Source organism: Elephas maximus, chromosome 26 (genome assembly GCF_024166365.1).
Source record: "Elephas maximus indicus isolate mEleMax1 chromosome 26, mEleMax1 primary haplotype, whole genome shotgun sequence".
In the NCBI taxonomy this organism is placed as follows: Eukaryota; Metazoa; Chordata; class Mammalia; order Proboscidea; family Elephantidae; genus Elephas; species Elephas maximus.
This window is the reverse complement of record NC_064844.1, coordinates 27646877-27659908: the sequence shown is the minus strand read 5'-3', so window position 1 is coordinate 27659908 and position 13032 is coordinate 27646877. Positions and strand designations below refer to the sequence as shown.

Here is a 13032-nt window from a genome sequence, read left to right as displayed (position 1 = left end):
CAGGAATCAAAGAAATAGAAATTAAACTGAGACGATGTCACTTTTCACCAATTCAGATTGAAAAATGATAATACACAGTATTGGCAAGAATGTGGAGAAATGACCCAGAATTAGCACTTACAGGAACATATCCTAAGGCAATTATCACCCAAGACTGGATACAGATGTTGTTCATAATAGAAAAATAAATGAAAATGGTTTAATTGTCTATTATTAGAACAGTTAAAGAAATTACTATACCAGTTGCTGATGGGCTGACCCCAACTCATGGCGACCCCACACGTGTCAGAGTAGAACTGCGCTCCATAGAGTTTTCAACGCTGATTTTTCAAAAGCAGGTCACCAGGCCTTTCTTCCAAGGTACCTCTGGGTGAACTTGAACCTCTAGCCTTTCTGATAGCAGCCAAGTCCTTTAACTATTTGCACCACCCAGGGACTCCAAAGAAATTACTATACAGTCATTAAGATTATGATGAATATGTGTACATACTGACATGGGAAGAGCAGCCCGTGACAGAATGTTAAGACAAAGAACCAAGCTACAAAACAGCATGGGCACCAGTCTCCTGTCTGTAACTGTGCATTGTACATGAGAACGTGTGCGTAGGAAAAGGGATAGGAAAACGTATACCAAAATTACATACGTGTAACTGCTGGGTAGAGGGATTTCTTATTACTTTTTTTTTATAGTACATGATTTTTTACAGTGAGCATGTGTTGTCTGAATAATTAGAGAGAACATAAAACTATTATGAGTTTGTCTCCAAATAACTGAACCAAAGGCAAAGGGAGTCCTAAGTGGATTGCAGATTAGATACCATTCTAAGAAAAACTGGTATTTTTCCGTGACCTCTCATCCCTTCCCTTCTATGAAACTTGGTTCTTTCCTCGACTGGTTTTCACATGGCCCCCATTCTCCAAAAGGGGCTTTACATTTCTCTTTACAGAATCCCTGTCTCCCTTCTCCCTTTTAAAATCTTGCTTCAGAGAAATTGCCCAATAAATAATGAATGCTAAAGTGTATTTGATTCTCACACAGGGTAATTAAGGATAACCCATTGTGTACCTTCAAAAATGACTGAAAACCAATGCCATTTGCATCAATACCATGTTAACACACCTCAAGCAAATTGCTAAACATTAAGTGACATTTCTATTGAAGGATTACTTTAACCGCCTCATGAGTGGCACAGCTGAGGAGAGTTATTATAAGAATAATGAATGTAAAGAAATATGGCACTTTGGTAAAAGACACTTATTTTGACAATTGTGAAATGCAAAGGTTTTTATTACCTGGAATTTTCAGCCAGTCTTTTGAGTTAAATCCACTTTTTTTTTTCTCCATTTCAATGTCTCCTCCAGGGCAGGTTCAGACCGCCCAAGGACGAAGCTGTACCTTGATTCTGACCTTGGTAATGTCTTGCTAGATTGGATCATGGAAAGAATGAGAGCAGTTAGATTAAAATTCATGCTCTGACCAGTCAAATGTTATTGCAGATCTCTGGTCCACAACTACCTACACGAGCAGCCACAACAGCTCCCGTGCCAACCCAGGTAAGAACCTCAATTCACCTTTCCAGCTACAGGGGTTTGTCTCTCCAAATTCTTGCCACCTGATTTAAATTTGGACCAAAAGATCAATGCATTTAGGCCAAGGGAAGATCCTGCCCTTACAGAGTCCAACTCGTAAGGAAAGTAAGGAAAAGCAAAGCCTTCACGAAATCTCAATTCCCTTGAGGTGATTTTGTGGAGGCTGTGATAAAAAAAAAAAAAAATTTTTTTTGTGATAGAATTCCTAAGGATTCAGCAACCAGGCTCTTTAAAACTTGGAAAGGGATACCACCTGGGGTTTACGCTTGAGGAACTCGGCTCAAAGAGCGAGGGAGGATCTTATCATCTCCAGTAAAGGACAGAGCTGATTTCACTTGGGTACTTCTACAACATGGGGTATAGAAATACATTCTCTCTCCTCCAGGAAGTCTCCTGTGAGTTGTGACCTTCCCTGGCTCTCCTTTCTTCACTTCTGTGTGCACTCCTGCATGATTTAGCCCAGGAACTGGAAATGCAGAGGAATAAAGCAAATTCTCTTCTCCATAACTTTGTCGAGGCCTGCAGAGGGTTAGGTGCTTTCCATAGACTTTGCCCAGGGTCTGCTCTGTGTCGATAGGCTGCCACGGACTCAGCGCCCACCTCCTGGTGACCCCACACACAACAGAACAGACGCCTGTGCTACTCCTCCCCATGATCTGTTGCACATCAGACTGTCGTGACCCATTTCAGCAGCTGAGTCTTCAGAAGCGCACTGTCAGGCCTTCTTTCCTGTCAGTCCGTCTTAGTCTGGAAGCTCAGCCGACACCTGTTCAGCACGATAGCAACACACAAACCTCCACGGACAGCCGAGTGGTGTCTGTGCATGAGGCGCATTGGCTGGGAATCAAACCTGGGTCTCCCACATGGAAGGCAAGGACTCTACCACTGAACAGCCAGTGCCTCATGATAGACTCGATAAGAGTATAAAATTCCCTTTGAAGCTGCAAGGCACTAAGATGGAGGGCTTGGACTTCGATCCAGGAGTTCTGGTTTTCTTTCTGCTGGTGAATACCACCTGTCCTCCTCATGTTAGAAGTTCCTAGATCTTCTTAATGTCAAACAACAGTTTAGCTTAACTAGTAATAAAGGTCGGCCTTGAGCACTGTGTCTATTAAGACCTATCTATATGTTTTTTTTTTTTTTATATGGGATCTAAGTGATGATGGCAACTCAAAAGATTAGATAGGAACCTTAGGGGGCAGGGAGTTTATGTGAATACGGGAGGAAAAACTCAGAAAAGGGAGTGAGAATGGTTACACAACTCAAAGAATGTAATCAGTGCACTCAATTGTACACATAGAAACAGTTGAATTGGTGTATGTTTTGCTGTGTGTATTCCCTAAAACAACAGCAAAATAAAATAAAAGTATTTAATGGAAAAAGGAAAAAAAAAAGAAAGCAGGTTAATTGGAAGAACCAAGGGTAGAGACTGTCAAAGAAGAGAAGACCAATAAAGAGAGTCGAGAAATACCTTAGTACTGATATTGGATCGTCCTCTGTCCTTGGCTGAAATTGATTATGTACAAGTCAAAAGTAATGAATATTTCAATTCTCTTGGTTCTTTGCGGACACACCCTAAACAAAGCATATTTTTTATTGATGCATATATATTAAGAATGTTTGAAGTCTAGACGTAGGCAAAAAATAAAAAATGTACAACGGCAATGTTAAAAAAAAAATCCTAGGTATTGTAGGTTGTTTTGCTTTGACACCAGATCTGGGGCAGGGGCTCCATGGGGTCCCCTGGACAGGGTTAGCAGCTTCCATGAGCTTCACAACTGCACTTTTGCCAATGTACATGCCATTGTCCTGCACAAAAGGGCTTAAGAATTGGAAGTTTGTCAGGGCACGGACTCCAAGGCCATCTTAGGCCTCAGTAGGCCCATGGGACGCTCTCCTCTTGTCCCCTTGGCCAGGATTTCTGCCTTCTCTGCAAGCCCTGAAAGTGGAGCCAACCACAGAGAGCTTGGCTGATTTCCAAGGAAAATCTGAACTGGTATCACTTTCCTCAAGGGGCAAAATAAGAGAAGAAAGCAGTTTGCTGGTTGCAAGTAAATCCGCTGACCCTGTGTCATCAATCCCCTCAGGTATCCAGAGGCAGGATTCCTTGGGAGCTGCTTTCCAGAAACCTGCTGGAGTGGATGTCAGCCTGGGTAAGTGGCTTCTGCTTGCCATCCCTGCTGCTGAGGGAGTTGCTCTGCAGACACCTACCTTCCTACACATTCAGTGCGAGCCTCTGCAGCTCAGCGCCTAGTCACTGGGGTTTGGGGTCATGCCAAGTTATTCTAACCTCTAGAAAATGTCTATTTGCTCTGTCCTCAGCACATCAAAGAGAAAATCTCTGTCAGCTCAGACACCCAAGGGTTCTCATCAGTTCATGTCAACTTAACAGGCTCCCACCTGAGCAGCCGAGCACCCACCCTGTCCATCCCAGGCTCACCTCTGGGATGAAGCGCAAATACCCGACACAAGTCAAACATGGCATGTGGGCTGTGGGGCCAGGGACCACAAAGCAAATCACCTCATCTCCAGGCCTACATTTTACTGCCTGACAGCCCTGGATTTGTTACACTAACTTTTTCCTACCTTTACTGCTCCCTGACTCTATTGCTCTGTGGGTCTTTGTTTCTTCTCCTTTCTCTTCCATGCCCCTAACGATTACCCTCTATCTTGCTGACGTATACAGATGCTTCTAGCACTGTTTTTATCCTCAAATCCTACCCATTTCTTCTGCTCCCCTCCCCTTACCATCATCCCTGCAACTTTGCTTTGAGCACTCAGACCCTCCCCATCTACTCTTAGAGTGCCTTGGCCTTAGAAGGATTCTTCTAGCCAGAAGGTGCTCAGACCTAAACCAGTAATGATAAGTTAAGACATCTATTGATTATTCAGTTGCCGTCAAGTTGATTCTAACTCTCATCCATCCCATGTGTTGCCAAGTAGAACTGCTCCATTGAGTTTTCAAGGCTGTGAATGTTCAGAAACACATCACCAGGCCTTTCTTCTGAGGTACCTGTGGGTGGGTTCAAACCACTGATCTTTCAGTGAGTAGACAAGAACTGAACTGTTTGCACCACAGGGACTTCTATTGACTATAGATATATGGAGTCAAGATATTATGGCTCCTGGTGGAAAATGCAGAACAAAATTTCAAATCCTCAAGGACTCTAGACTTTCTGGAGCCATGGTGGGTGGATGAACCCCTGAAACTATTGCACTGAGATAATCTTTAAACTTTAAACAAAAATATCCCTGAAGTTACATTAAAACCGAACAACAGTTTGGCTTAACTAGTAACAAATGTCCGCCTTGACCATTATACTCCTTTAAGAACTATCTATATGGTATCAAAGTGATAATAGCAACTTGAAAGATTAGATGGGAACCTTAGGGGGCAGTGAGGGGTCAAGGAGGAAGGAACAACTCAGAAAAGGAGGACGAAAATGGCTGCACAATTCAAAGAATGTAGTCAATGTCACTGAATTGTACATGTAGAAACTATTGAATTGACGTATGTTTTGTTGTGTATATGCTCGAAAACAAAATAAATAAAATTTAGAAAAAGACAAAAAAAAAGATACTATGGCTCCTGCAGATGGCAGGAAGCCATTGCACACCCTGGGTAAAGGCAAGTAAGACCATTTGGAGTTCTTAGATATCCTTCAACCAGCTTTCACCTCAGTAGATGCATAGTTAACTGATAGCATAACATATTCTGCATATCAGGAAAGTTACTCAGTTCCTCACCTATAAAACCATCAGATCATGGAATTGGAAAGGACTGCATAAAGTTTATCTGGTCAGAATGAATCCCTCACGGCACGCCAGACAGATGCATCTACCCTCTATCTGATAATTTTGTGTGTCAGGAATTTCCCAGTTCCATCATTTGTTGGGGAGCCCCTGAGTGGTGCAAACGGTTAACACACTTGGCTGCTAACTGAAAGGTTGGAGAGTCAAGTTCATTCAGAGGGGCTTTGGAAAAAGGCCTGGCAATCTACTTCCAAAAAATCAGCCACTGAAAACCCTATGGAGCATAGTTCTATGTTGAGACACATGGGGTGGCCACGAGTCAGAGTTGACTCACTAGCAACTAATTTTCATTTGGTGGACAGCATTGTTAGACATCCTTTTCTAGAACTTTGGCCCATTGTTTCTAATTTGTCTTAACTAGTGGTTCTCAGAATGTCATCCTAGGACCCCACTTTCAGTGGGGGGCTCCCTTTTCTGACTATGTATCAGTGTAAGGTTAGATTTTCTTCATGTAGTTTACCCAAAACAACATACCACAACAGATGGACTGCAGAAGTTGATATCAGATTCCAACTGTCTTCTATTAAGCCAGACATTGAAGACATCTGCCACTCCTCTTGGGCTGAATTTTTGTTTCAGAAAACATAGTTTTTTTGTTTTTGTTCATAAAAATGATATTAATGTTAAAATATAACAGTTCACCCTAAGTCAGAATCGACTCAACAGCAATTGGGATTTTTAGGGTTTTTTTGTTTGTTTGTTTTTTAATTGTTATTTGTAAATGAATTAATAGTTGAATAAATTTATGTTTAACATTCTATTTCAAATGGGAGAATGTACAGTTTTAATTTCTAATATTGTCAAAATCAACAAAGTTTTACCCTACATAAACAAAAGTTCTTTGTAGTCTTCAATAATTTTTAAGAGCATAAAGAGACTGAGACCAAAAAAAATTGAGAGCCTTTCAAATATACGGAACTACTCTTCTTTTCCTCCTTTATGCCTCATCTTCTCCAGGGTACATTTCCCCATTTCTTCCTACAAGTCCTTCAGGCCTTGGTTTCTAGTACAGCCTCTGATTGGTTGTTGTTAGGTGCTGTTGAGTCAATTCTGACTCATCTCAACCCCATGTAAAAGAGTAGAACTGCCCTGTAGGCATTTCTAGCCTATAATCTTTTCAGAAGCAGATTGCCAGGTCTTTCTCCTGAGTTTGAACTGCCAACCTAGTCTGTTAGTGACTCATAAAACAGGGTATCCAGAGTAGAACACAATGCTGCAAGGGGTGTGCTGGGGAAGTGCCTCCCTCATCCTAAATATTCTGCGTCCACTAAAGAACCCCAAGTTCCATTTGGACAAAGCTCTGTCTCACCATTGGCTCATCTTCTACTGAGCTTGCAATAGCTGAAGTTCCTAGGCTTTTTTCTCTTGTACTTCTATCTTTGTATATTAATTTTAAAGCATATTATATACTAACATGCTTTAACATATTAACATATAAATATATACATATATATGTGAAACGTTAAAGCACATCACCCCAATCCTGTCTATGTGCAACTGAGTTTTTGAACCCAAGTTGGAATATTATACTTCTCTCTATTAAATTCTCCCTTCATTTAGTCTGCTGCAATCTTTCTGAACCTTAATTCTGTCATTCAATGTGTTAGCTAGCCTTCTAATCTTTGTGTTGTCCACAAAATTGATAAACATACCACCTGTCTCTATTCCAGTCATAGATAAAAATATATCACATGGAGCAGAATCCCGTGAGCCTCACTGTGTTCAGGACAACACAGGACAACCCTCCTCTATGTTCAGGGCAACCCATTAACAGCCACCAGCAGCTAGATATGGACCTAATGATGCTCTCATTAGGCCCAGTATTTCATCTGTTTCTCCACAAGACACCAGATTTACGACCTATGAATGTTTCCTGCTACCTGCCCCCACACCCCACTCTACCTTCTGCACACAGATGTAGCTTTACATAGCCCCAATTTAAGCCACCATCCCCACTGCAGGGGAACTGTTTTTTAATTCAAATATATATATACACATTATTTATGGAGCCTACAATATATCAGACACTGTGCTAGGTGTTAGAACTACAAAGATGAATCAAATATTTTCAGATTCTAGAACTTTGCACCTGGAACTTCTGCCATCACAGGTCTCATACCCACTCCTGAGAGAGGGCATCAGCAATGCCATGGCCTTCTACACATTGGACCCCCCACAACTCACCATTACCCCACCTGCTGGGACCCTCTGTGTCTGGGCAAGAACCACCACCATTGGCCTGGCTGTTCACGCTGCATTCAGGGGAGATGGGGGCATGTCTTCTCATGATTCAAGTTAGAACTGGGTGGCTTTTCCTCAGAACCATCCCTGTGCCAGTTTGCTTCACAGTACCATGAGCTCTGTTTGAGTCAAATGTGCTTCACTGGCCTGGAAACCTAACCATGGAGTTAATGTTGTTTCCCTGAGAAAAGCCTGCCAGGGTCCAAACAAATGCCCTACACCGAGCTGTGGAACAGAACCTATTTGTAAAGCTGGGCCAGCCGATGCTCCAGCAGTGTGATGGCTCCTGTCCAGGGGCTCGTGCTGTCCTCAGCCTTCTCTGAAAGTCCTCAGCTGTACCCTGCCCCCTCAGCACTTCACACTTCAGCACAGAAGAGGAAGTTCTCCAAGGAAAGTGCACATCTCTGGGGCATTAAGCCAGGTGAAGGGGCGCGTTGGAGACTCCCCACAGCTCCAAAGGCCTGCCACCTCCCCCTAAAAACAGCAGCTGGGGGGAGTCACTGAGGAAGAAACCAGGGAGCTGAAGTGCCCACCTGGACTCCTGTCCCATAAAACTTTAGAGTCCTAAGGGCCATGTGGTGCAGCTCCTGCTCAGGTACTAGGCTAGTGACTTCCAGATGTGTAGGGGAAGCAGAAGGGGCTGTAACCAGAGTAAGGAGGATCCACACCAGATCTCAGGAGCAGGGGTGTGCAGCCTTTTGACGACTTAGCTACTTGGAATGAGTTACAGGTGGCCATGCCAGGCCTGGCTCTTCAGTGGCCTAAGCAAGCCCTTGAAATGTTGCATGTCTAGGGTTCAGGCATCTACCCCCTCCAGTCTGAAGTCCAGCTCTATCACTCCCTAGGCGTCAGTTTCTCTGCATCGGTCTCCTCGTCACAATGGGCTCTTAGTTGTACCTGCCTCACAGGGTTAGTCAGTGCTTGATACTGAGAAAGCTCTCAATGTTAGAGGTTTCTAATTTTTTACCATGGAAATCATTCAGAACCAATACTCTTTGCCATCATCTCTGTGGTATGAGATGACCAAGCAAGGATTGTCACAAAAATAATTCCATTTTTTTCTTTTTTGAGTGTCTTATACTTCTTGCAGTGATTTTATACACAATTGTCTCCTTGGAGTCTCCTATGGTGAGAGTCAGGGAAGGAAGCATCTTTATGATCTCAGCTTCCCGGAGGGAGATACTGAGGGTCAGAGAGGGTTGGTGAGCCACCCTGGCTGCCCAGCTAGAGTTGGTGGACCCAGGACAGGTCTTCTGACTTATTTCCCCATACCACCCTGTTCCTCCTGGCAACAGAATATGAAGGTTCTTGCAAGTTTACTTCTCATTACTACCAAGTCCAAGAAACACCAAGCCTCAGCTGTCCAAATATTTTTCAGTCCTTGGCTTTTCGGTGAAAGTGATTTGGTTCAAGCTTGTCCCACATAAAATGAAAGTGACACTAATAGAAGGTTGGGGTTCTGGGAGAGGAGTAAGAGGCTTGGAAACCCCTGATGTCAGGGAACTGTTTCTCTCCTACAAAAGCAGAACTTCCAGCATTCCAATTCTTCAGGCATTCAAGGGTGCTGAAAACCTTCAGCAAAAACTGACAGATGCCACCAGCATGTCGTTTGTTTTAGGAAAAGAGCAAAATGCATATCTTTACCAGTAGGTGGCAACAGAATAATAAGGCTAGAGAAGCAGGATGTTTAAAAATATTAATCATAAATATTTTGAACTTGGAGACCATCTCGTCCAATCTGCTAATGTTGTTCACAAAGAAATTGAAGCCTACGAGGGGTGGGTACGTGAGTGACTTGCTCAGTAGTTAATGGCTGATCCAGACTAAACTCAGGTTTCACCATTAAACCAGAACGTACAAGAGCACTGATTGCCTCCTTCTCCAAATAGCCTTGTATCTTAATCATGTGAAGAAGAATATGGCTTCTCTTGAGTGTGCTAATAATTCCAGCAGGCAGCAAAGCTAATAATCTTTAAGAAATGAAAGTTGATCCTGCCCTCAGTCTTCTGAGCTCAAAGAGAATAAAGACAGCTCCACATGGCCCTTGTGATGCCCTTATGAAGCTTCCTAACATGTTTGTGCTGGCTCTGAGTCCTCCCAGCCATGATTCCGCAAAAACGATTGGGGAGTATTGACTAGGAGTCTCCCCCTCTTTCCTACCCTTTCCACTTTATCAGCACAAGTTCCTTATGAAGGGCTTTAAGTATATTACTACATAAAGGATGTGAGGTGCCATTCTGTATTATTCTGCTTGAGGCAATGGTGAGAAGCGGAGCCTCAGGGAAACAAGTGGACTGCCTGCTCACCATATGTGTTCTGTGTAGTTCCGAAGAAGAGAAATCAAACAGACAGGTGAGACAAATGTACCTGGAATGATATTAAGTGTATTACTATTGCTGTTGTTAAATGCGATTGAATCAGTCCTCAACTTGTGGCAACCCCATCCACAGCAGAACAAAATGCTGCCAGGTCCTGCAGGTCCCATCCAGGTCATGGGGATGGTTCCCCTTGATCAGTTGTACCATTCTGATCACAGAAATTTTATTGGCTGATTTTCATAGGAGGTGCTTAATAAATGGGATGGGTGTATGAATAGATGGATGGATGAACGGACAGATGGACAGATGAATGGATAAAGGTTTAAGGCAAATGATTTCAGTTTGATACAGTGAAAATTTTTCTCACAGTCTCAATATCTAACAAAAATGCACTATCTTTGGTTAGATGTGTAATGAGTTTCCTTTCTCTGGAAATGTTCAAACACCAGCCAGTACTCACTTGGTGCAGGTGTTGTAGGTAGGAGCAGGTCGAAGGGTTGGTTTGGACTAGATGAGCTTTTAGGGCCCTCCGGATCATAAGATTCCTTTTATTCCGTGATTCTTGAATGTGTAGTGAAAGGAAGGGACAAAGATGATTTTGTCTCTGGTTTTAAGAGTATTAGGTGGGAAAGTCCAACAAATTTCAGGTTGCTTCATTCATAAACCTGGTCCCATGCTCCTTTACTGGAATTTCTGCCACAATTGGGAAGCCTTATCACCCTCGCACTTTCCTTGAGCGCTCCTGCTGGTTTCATTTCAGTGACAAGTTTGTTTCTTTTTAATTTTGAAAATTGGAAGAAACAGATTCGTGGAAACTTGGATTGGTCCCTTTAGATGTAGGTAATTATACAGCCAACCTCACAGGCATGAATAGATTAATATTCACAAGTATACAGAACTAGGAGAGTCTAATATCAGGTTGGTGGCGGGAGAAGCCAAGGTCAGCAACAGCAGTCTTTCTGTAGGCTTCCATTGACCAAGCTAAGCACAAAGATTTCTCCCAAGAAGGCCTGGGGCCAGGGGCAACATTGGATAAAGAAAGGGAGAGAGGAAAAGCAAAGACCAAAAGCAGAAGGGAGTTAGTTCCTCACCCCAAAAATGGATATAAACCCTCACTCCATCCAACAGCACTCTTTTGTTCTTGGCAAAGTGGTAGTCAGGTTTTCCCTTCACGTGAATGGGTGCTGTTTGCTGATCACTGCAATAAATGTTTGAAACTTCGGGCTCTTGGTTTGAGGGAAGAGTTTGCCGGTGGGTGAGTGAAGAAGCTGGATGAGAGGACAACAGGCCTCTAGACTTGCATTTCTCACCCACCCTCCAACATGGAACCTTCTGGAGTTTCTCTAAGAGGCCCCTGGCTGAGAAATGTTATTAGGCACCCAAACTGAATTTTTTAATGATGGGAGGAAGTGGGATGACCAAGCTGACCTTTAGCAGGAAGATGAAATCATGTGCTTTGCAAATTGGAAAAAATAACAAGAAAAAGAGAAACCTCACTGCAGCCAAAAGTGAGGAGAGGTCCCAGCACCTTCCTCCAGGGCAGGAAACTCCTGGGGCTTCTGGGCATCGAACAGGAAAGACTCACTGCCTGCGCTGCCAGGGTCTCTCTGCCTGTGAAGCACATTGGTTTACGAAGCCTAAAGATTATGTATGTATTGTCTTTATTTTCTTAAATGGTATATTTGTGATCTTGGCTGCCATGTAAATGCCTCTAAAGGAACCCCTGAAGCTGAGATTCAACTCACACAGCCTCTCCAAGTGTGAGACCTTCATGCATCTTTACTTCTTGCCTGACTTGGGGAGAGGAGGAGGAAGGTATTTGCATTTTAGACCCTTGTGTTTGATTTATTTGGATCTGATTCTCTTCCCCTTCATTCTACATCCAGCCCCCACTAGACTGTCTTCCTCGTGTCTCACCTTTGTTCATTGACTCAGTCACCAAATAGTTGACTGAGAACGTACGTGTGCTGGGCACAGTGAAGATTTACAGGATGAGTGAGACACAGTTCCCTGACCTCAAGATCTTCAGAAATTTACGGAGGGATCACTTACACTGGCAAGATGTATAATGCTTTCAGATAAGTAAAGCAAGACTCACATAGGATAAATAGGGCAGTCAGGACAGAATGGGGCTCTTCTCCAACTCCTCTTTTAGCACCCAGCAGAATGCCATGTCTTTAGTCGGCTGTCGGTAAATATTAATATGTATATATGACTCTATGGCACTGGGTATATATATATGTGTGTGTGCGTGTGTATATATGTATATCAGGACGTGAGTGGTGTGGAGAAGAGCACAGTTAGCTGTAAGCCAAGCCCTGAGCTGGATGTGAATACCCGTTATGTCCCCTTCCTCCGGGTGAGGCCAGACGCTTCCTGTGCTTGTAAGTCACCAGAAGTTTTACTGCTCTTTCCAGGATTTGTTCCAAAAGAAGAATTAAGCACACAGCCTTTGGAGCCAGTATCCCAGGGAGATCCAAGTAAGTTAATTGACAACTGGAAACCCAGGGTGGCTTTGACGTCTGATCTGCTTTCTCCTCTCTACCCACTCACTCCCACCCAAACCTGCCTCTCTCCTACATGGATCTATTTATCCTTTCTCTGTCCCTTTGTTCTAAGGGCAAGGAAAACCTTTTGAAGGATTTAAATTTTCTGTGTGCATGAGAGGGGAGAGGATCAGATTTTTAAAAAACATCACTATGGCAACAGGGCGAAGCATGGCATGAGGAGACAAGAGAGGGTGACAGGAGGAGACGTGGGGGCAGGCGCAGTGATCCAGTAGAGGATGATAGTCACCAGAGCTAGGATTTGAAATTGGAAATGGAGAGAAATCAAGAGATGTAGAGAAGGAAGAGTCTAGAGGGTTGGAGATGGGAGTGCAAGAGAGGGAGCAGTTAAAGATGATTTGAGCAACTGAGTAAATGATACCGTGATGAGGAACACTGGGTATGGAGCACCTTGGGGGCAGGGAGATCATTTGTATCTATCATCTTCCATGAGACACCTGGTCTAATCCATATGGGTTGATGTGCGTCCCCACAAGAAGACATGTTCTGTCCTAAGCCCCAGT

At 43.4% G+C, this 13032-nt stretch overlaps 1 protein-coding gene across 2 annotated transcripts in view; it reads left to right on the top strand.

The window, feature by feature from the left end:
- VIT (vitrin) overlaps positions 1–13032 on the top strand; it is a 127051-nt gene that overhangs the window by 75047 nt on the left and 38972 nt on the right. For both annotated transcript variants that reach the window (XM_049870456.1, XM_049870455.1), the window contains 3 exons: positions 1498–1554; positions 3678–3743; positions 12380–12442. In XM_049870456.1, coding sequence (XP_049726413.1) covers positions 1498–1554; positions 3678–3743; positions 12380–12442 — 186 coding nt within the window. The remainder of the gene's footprint in view (positions 1–1497; positions 1555–3677; positions 3744–12379; positions 12443–13032) is intronic.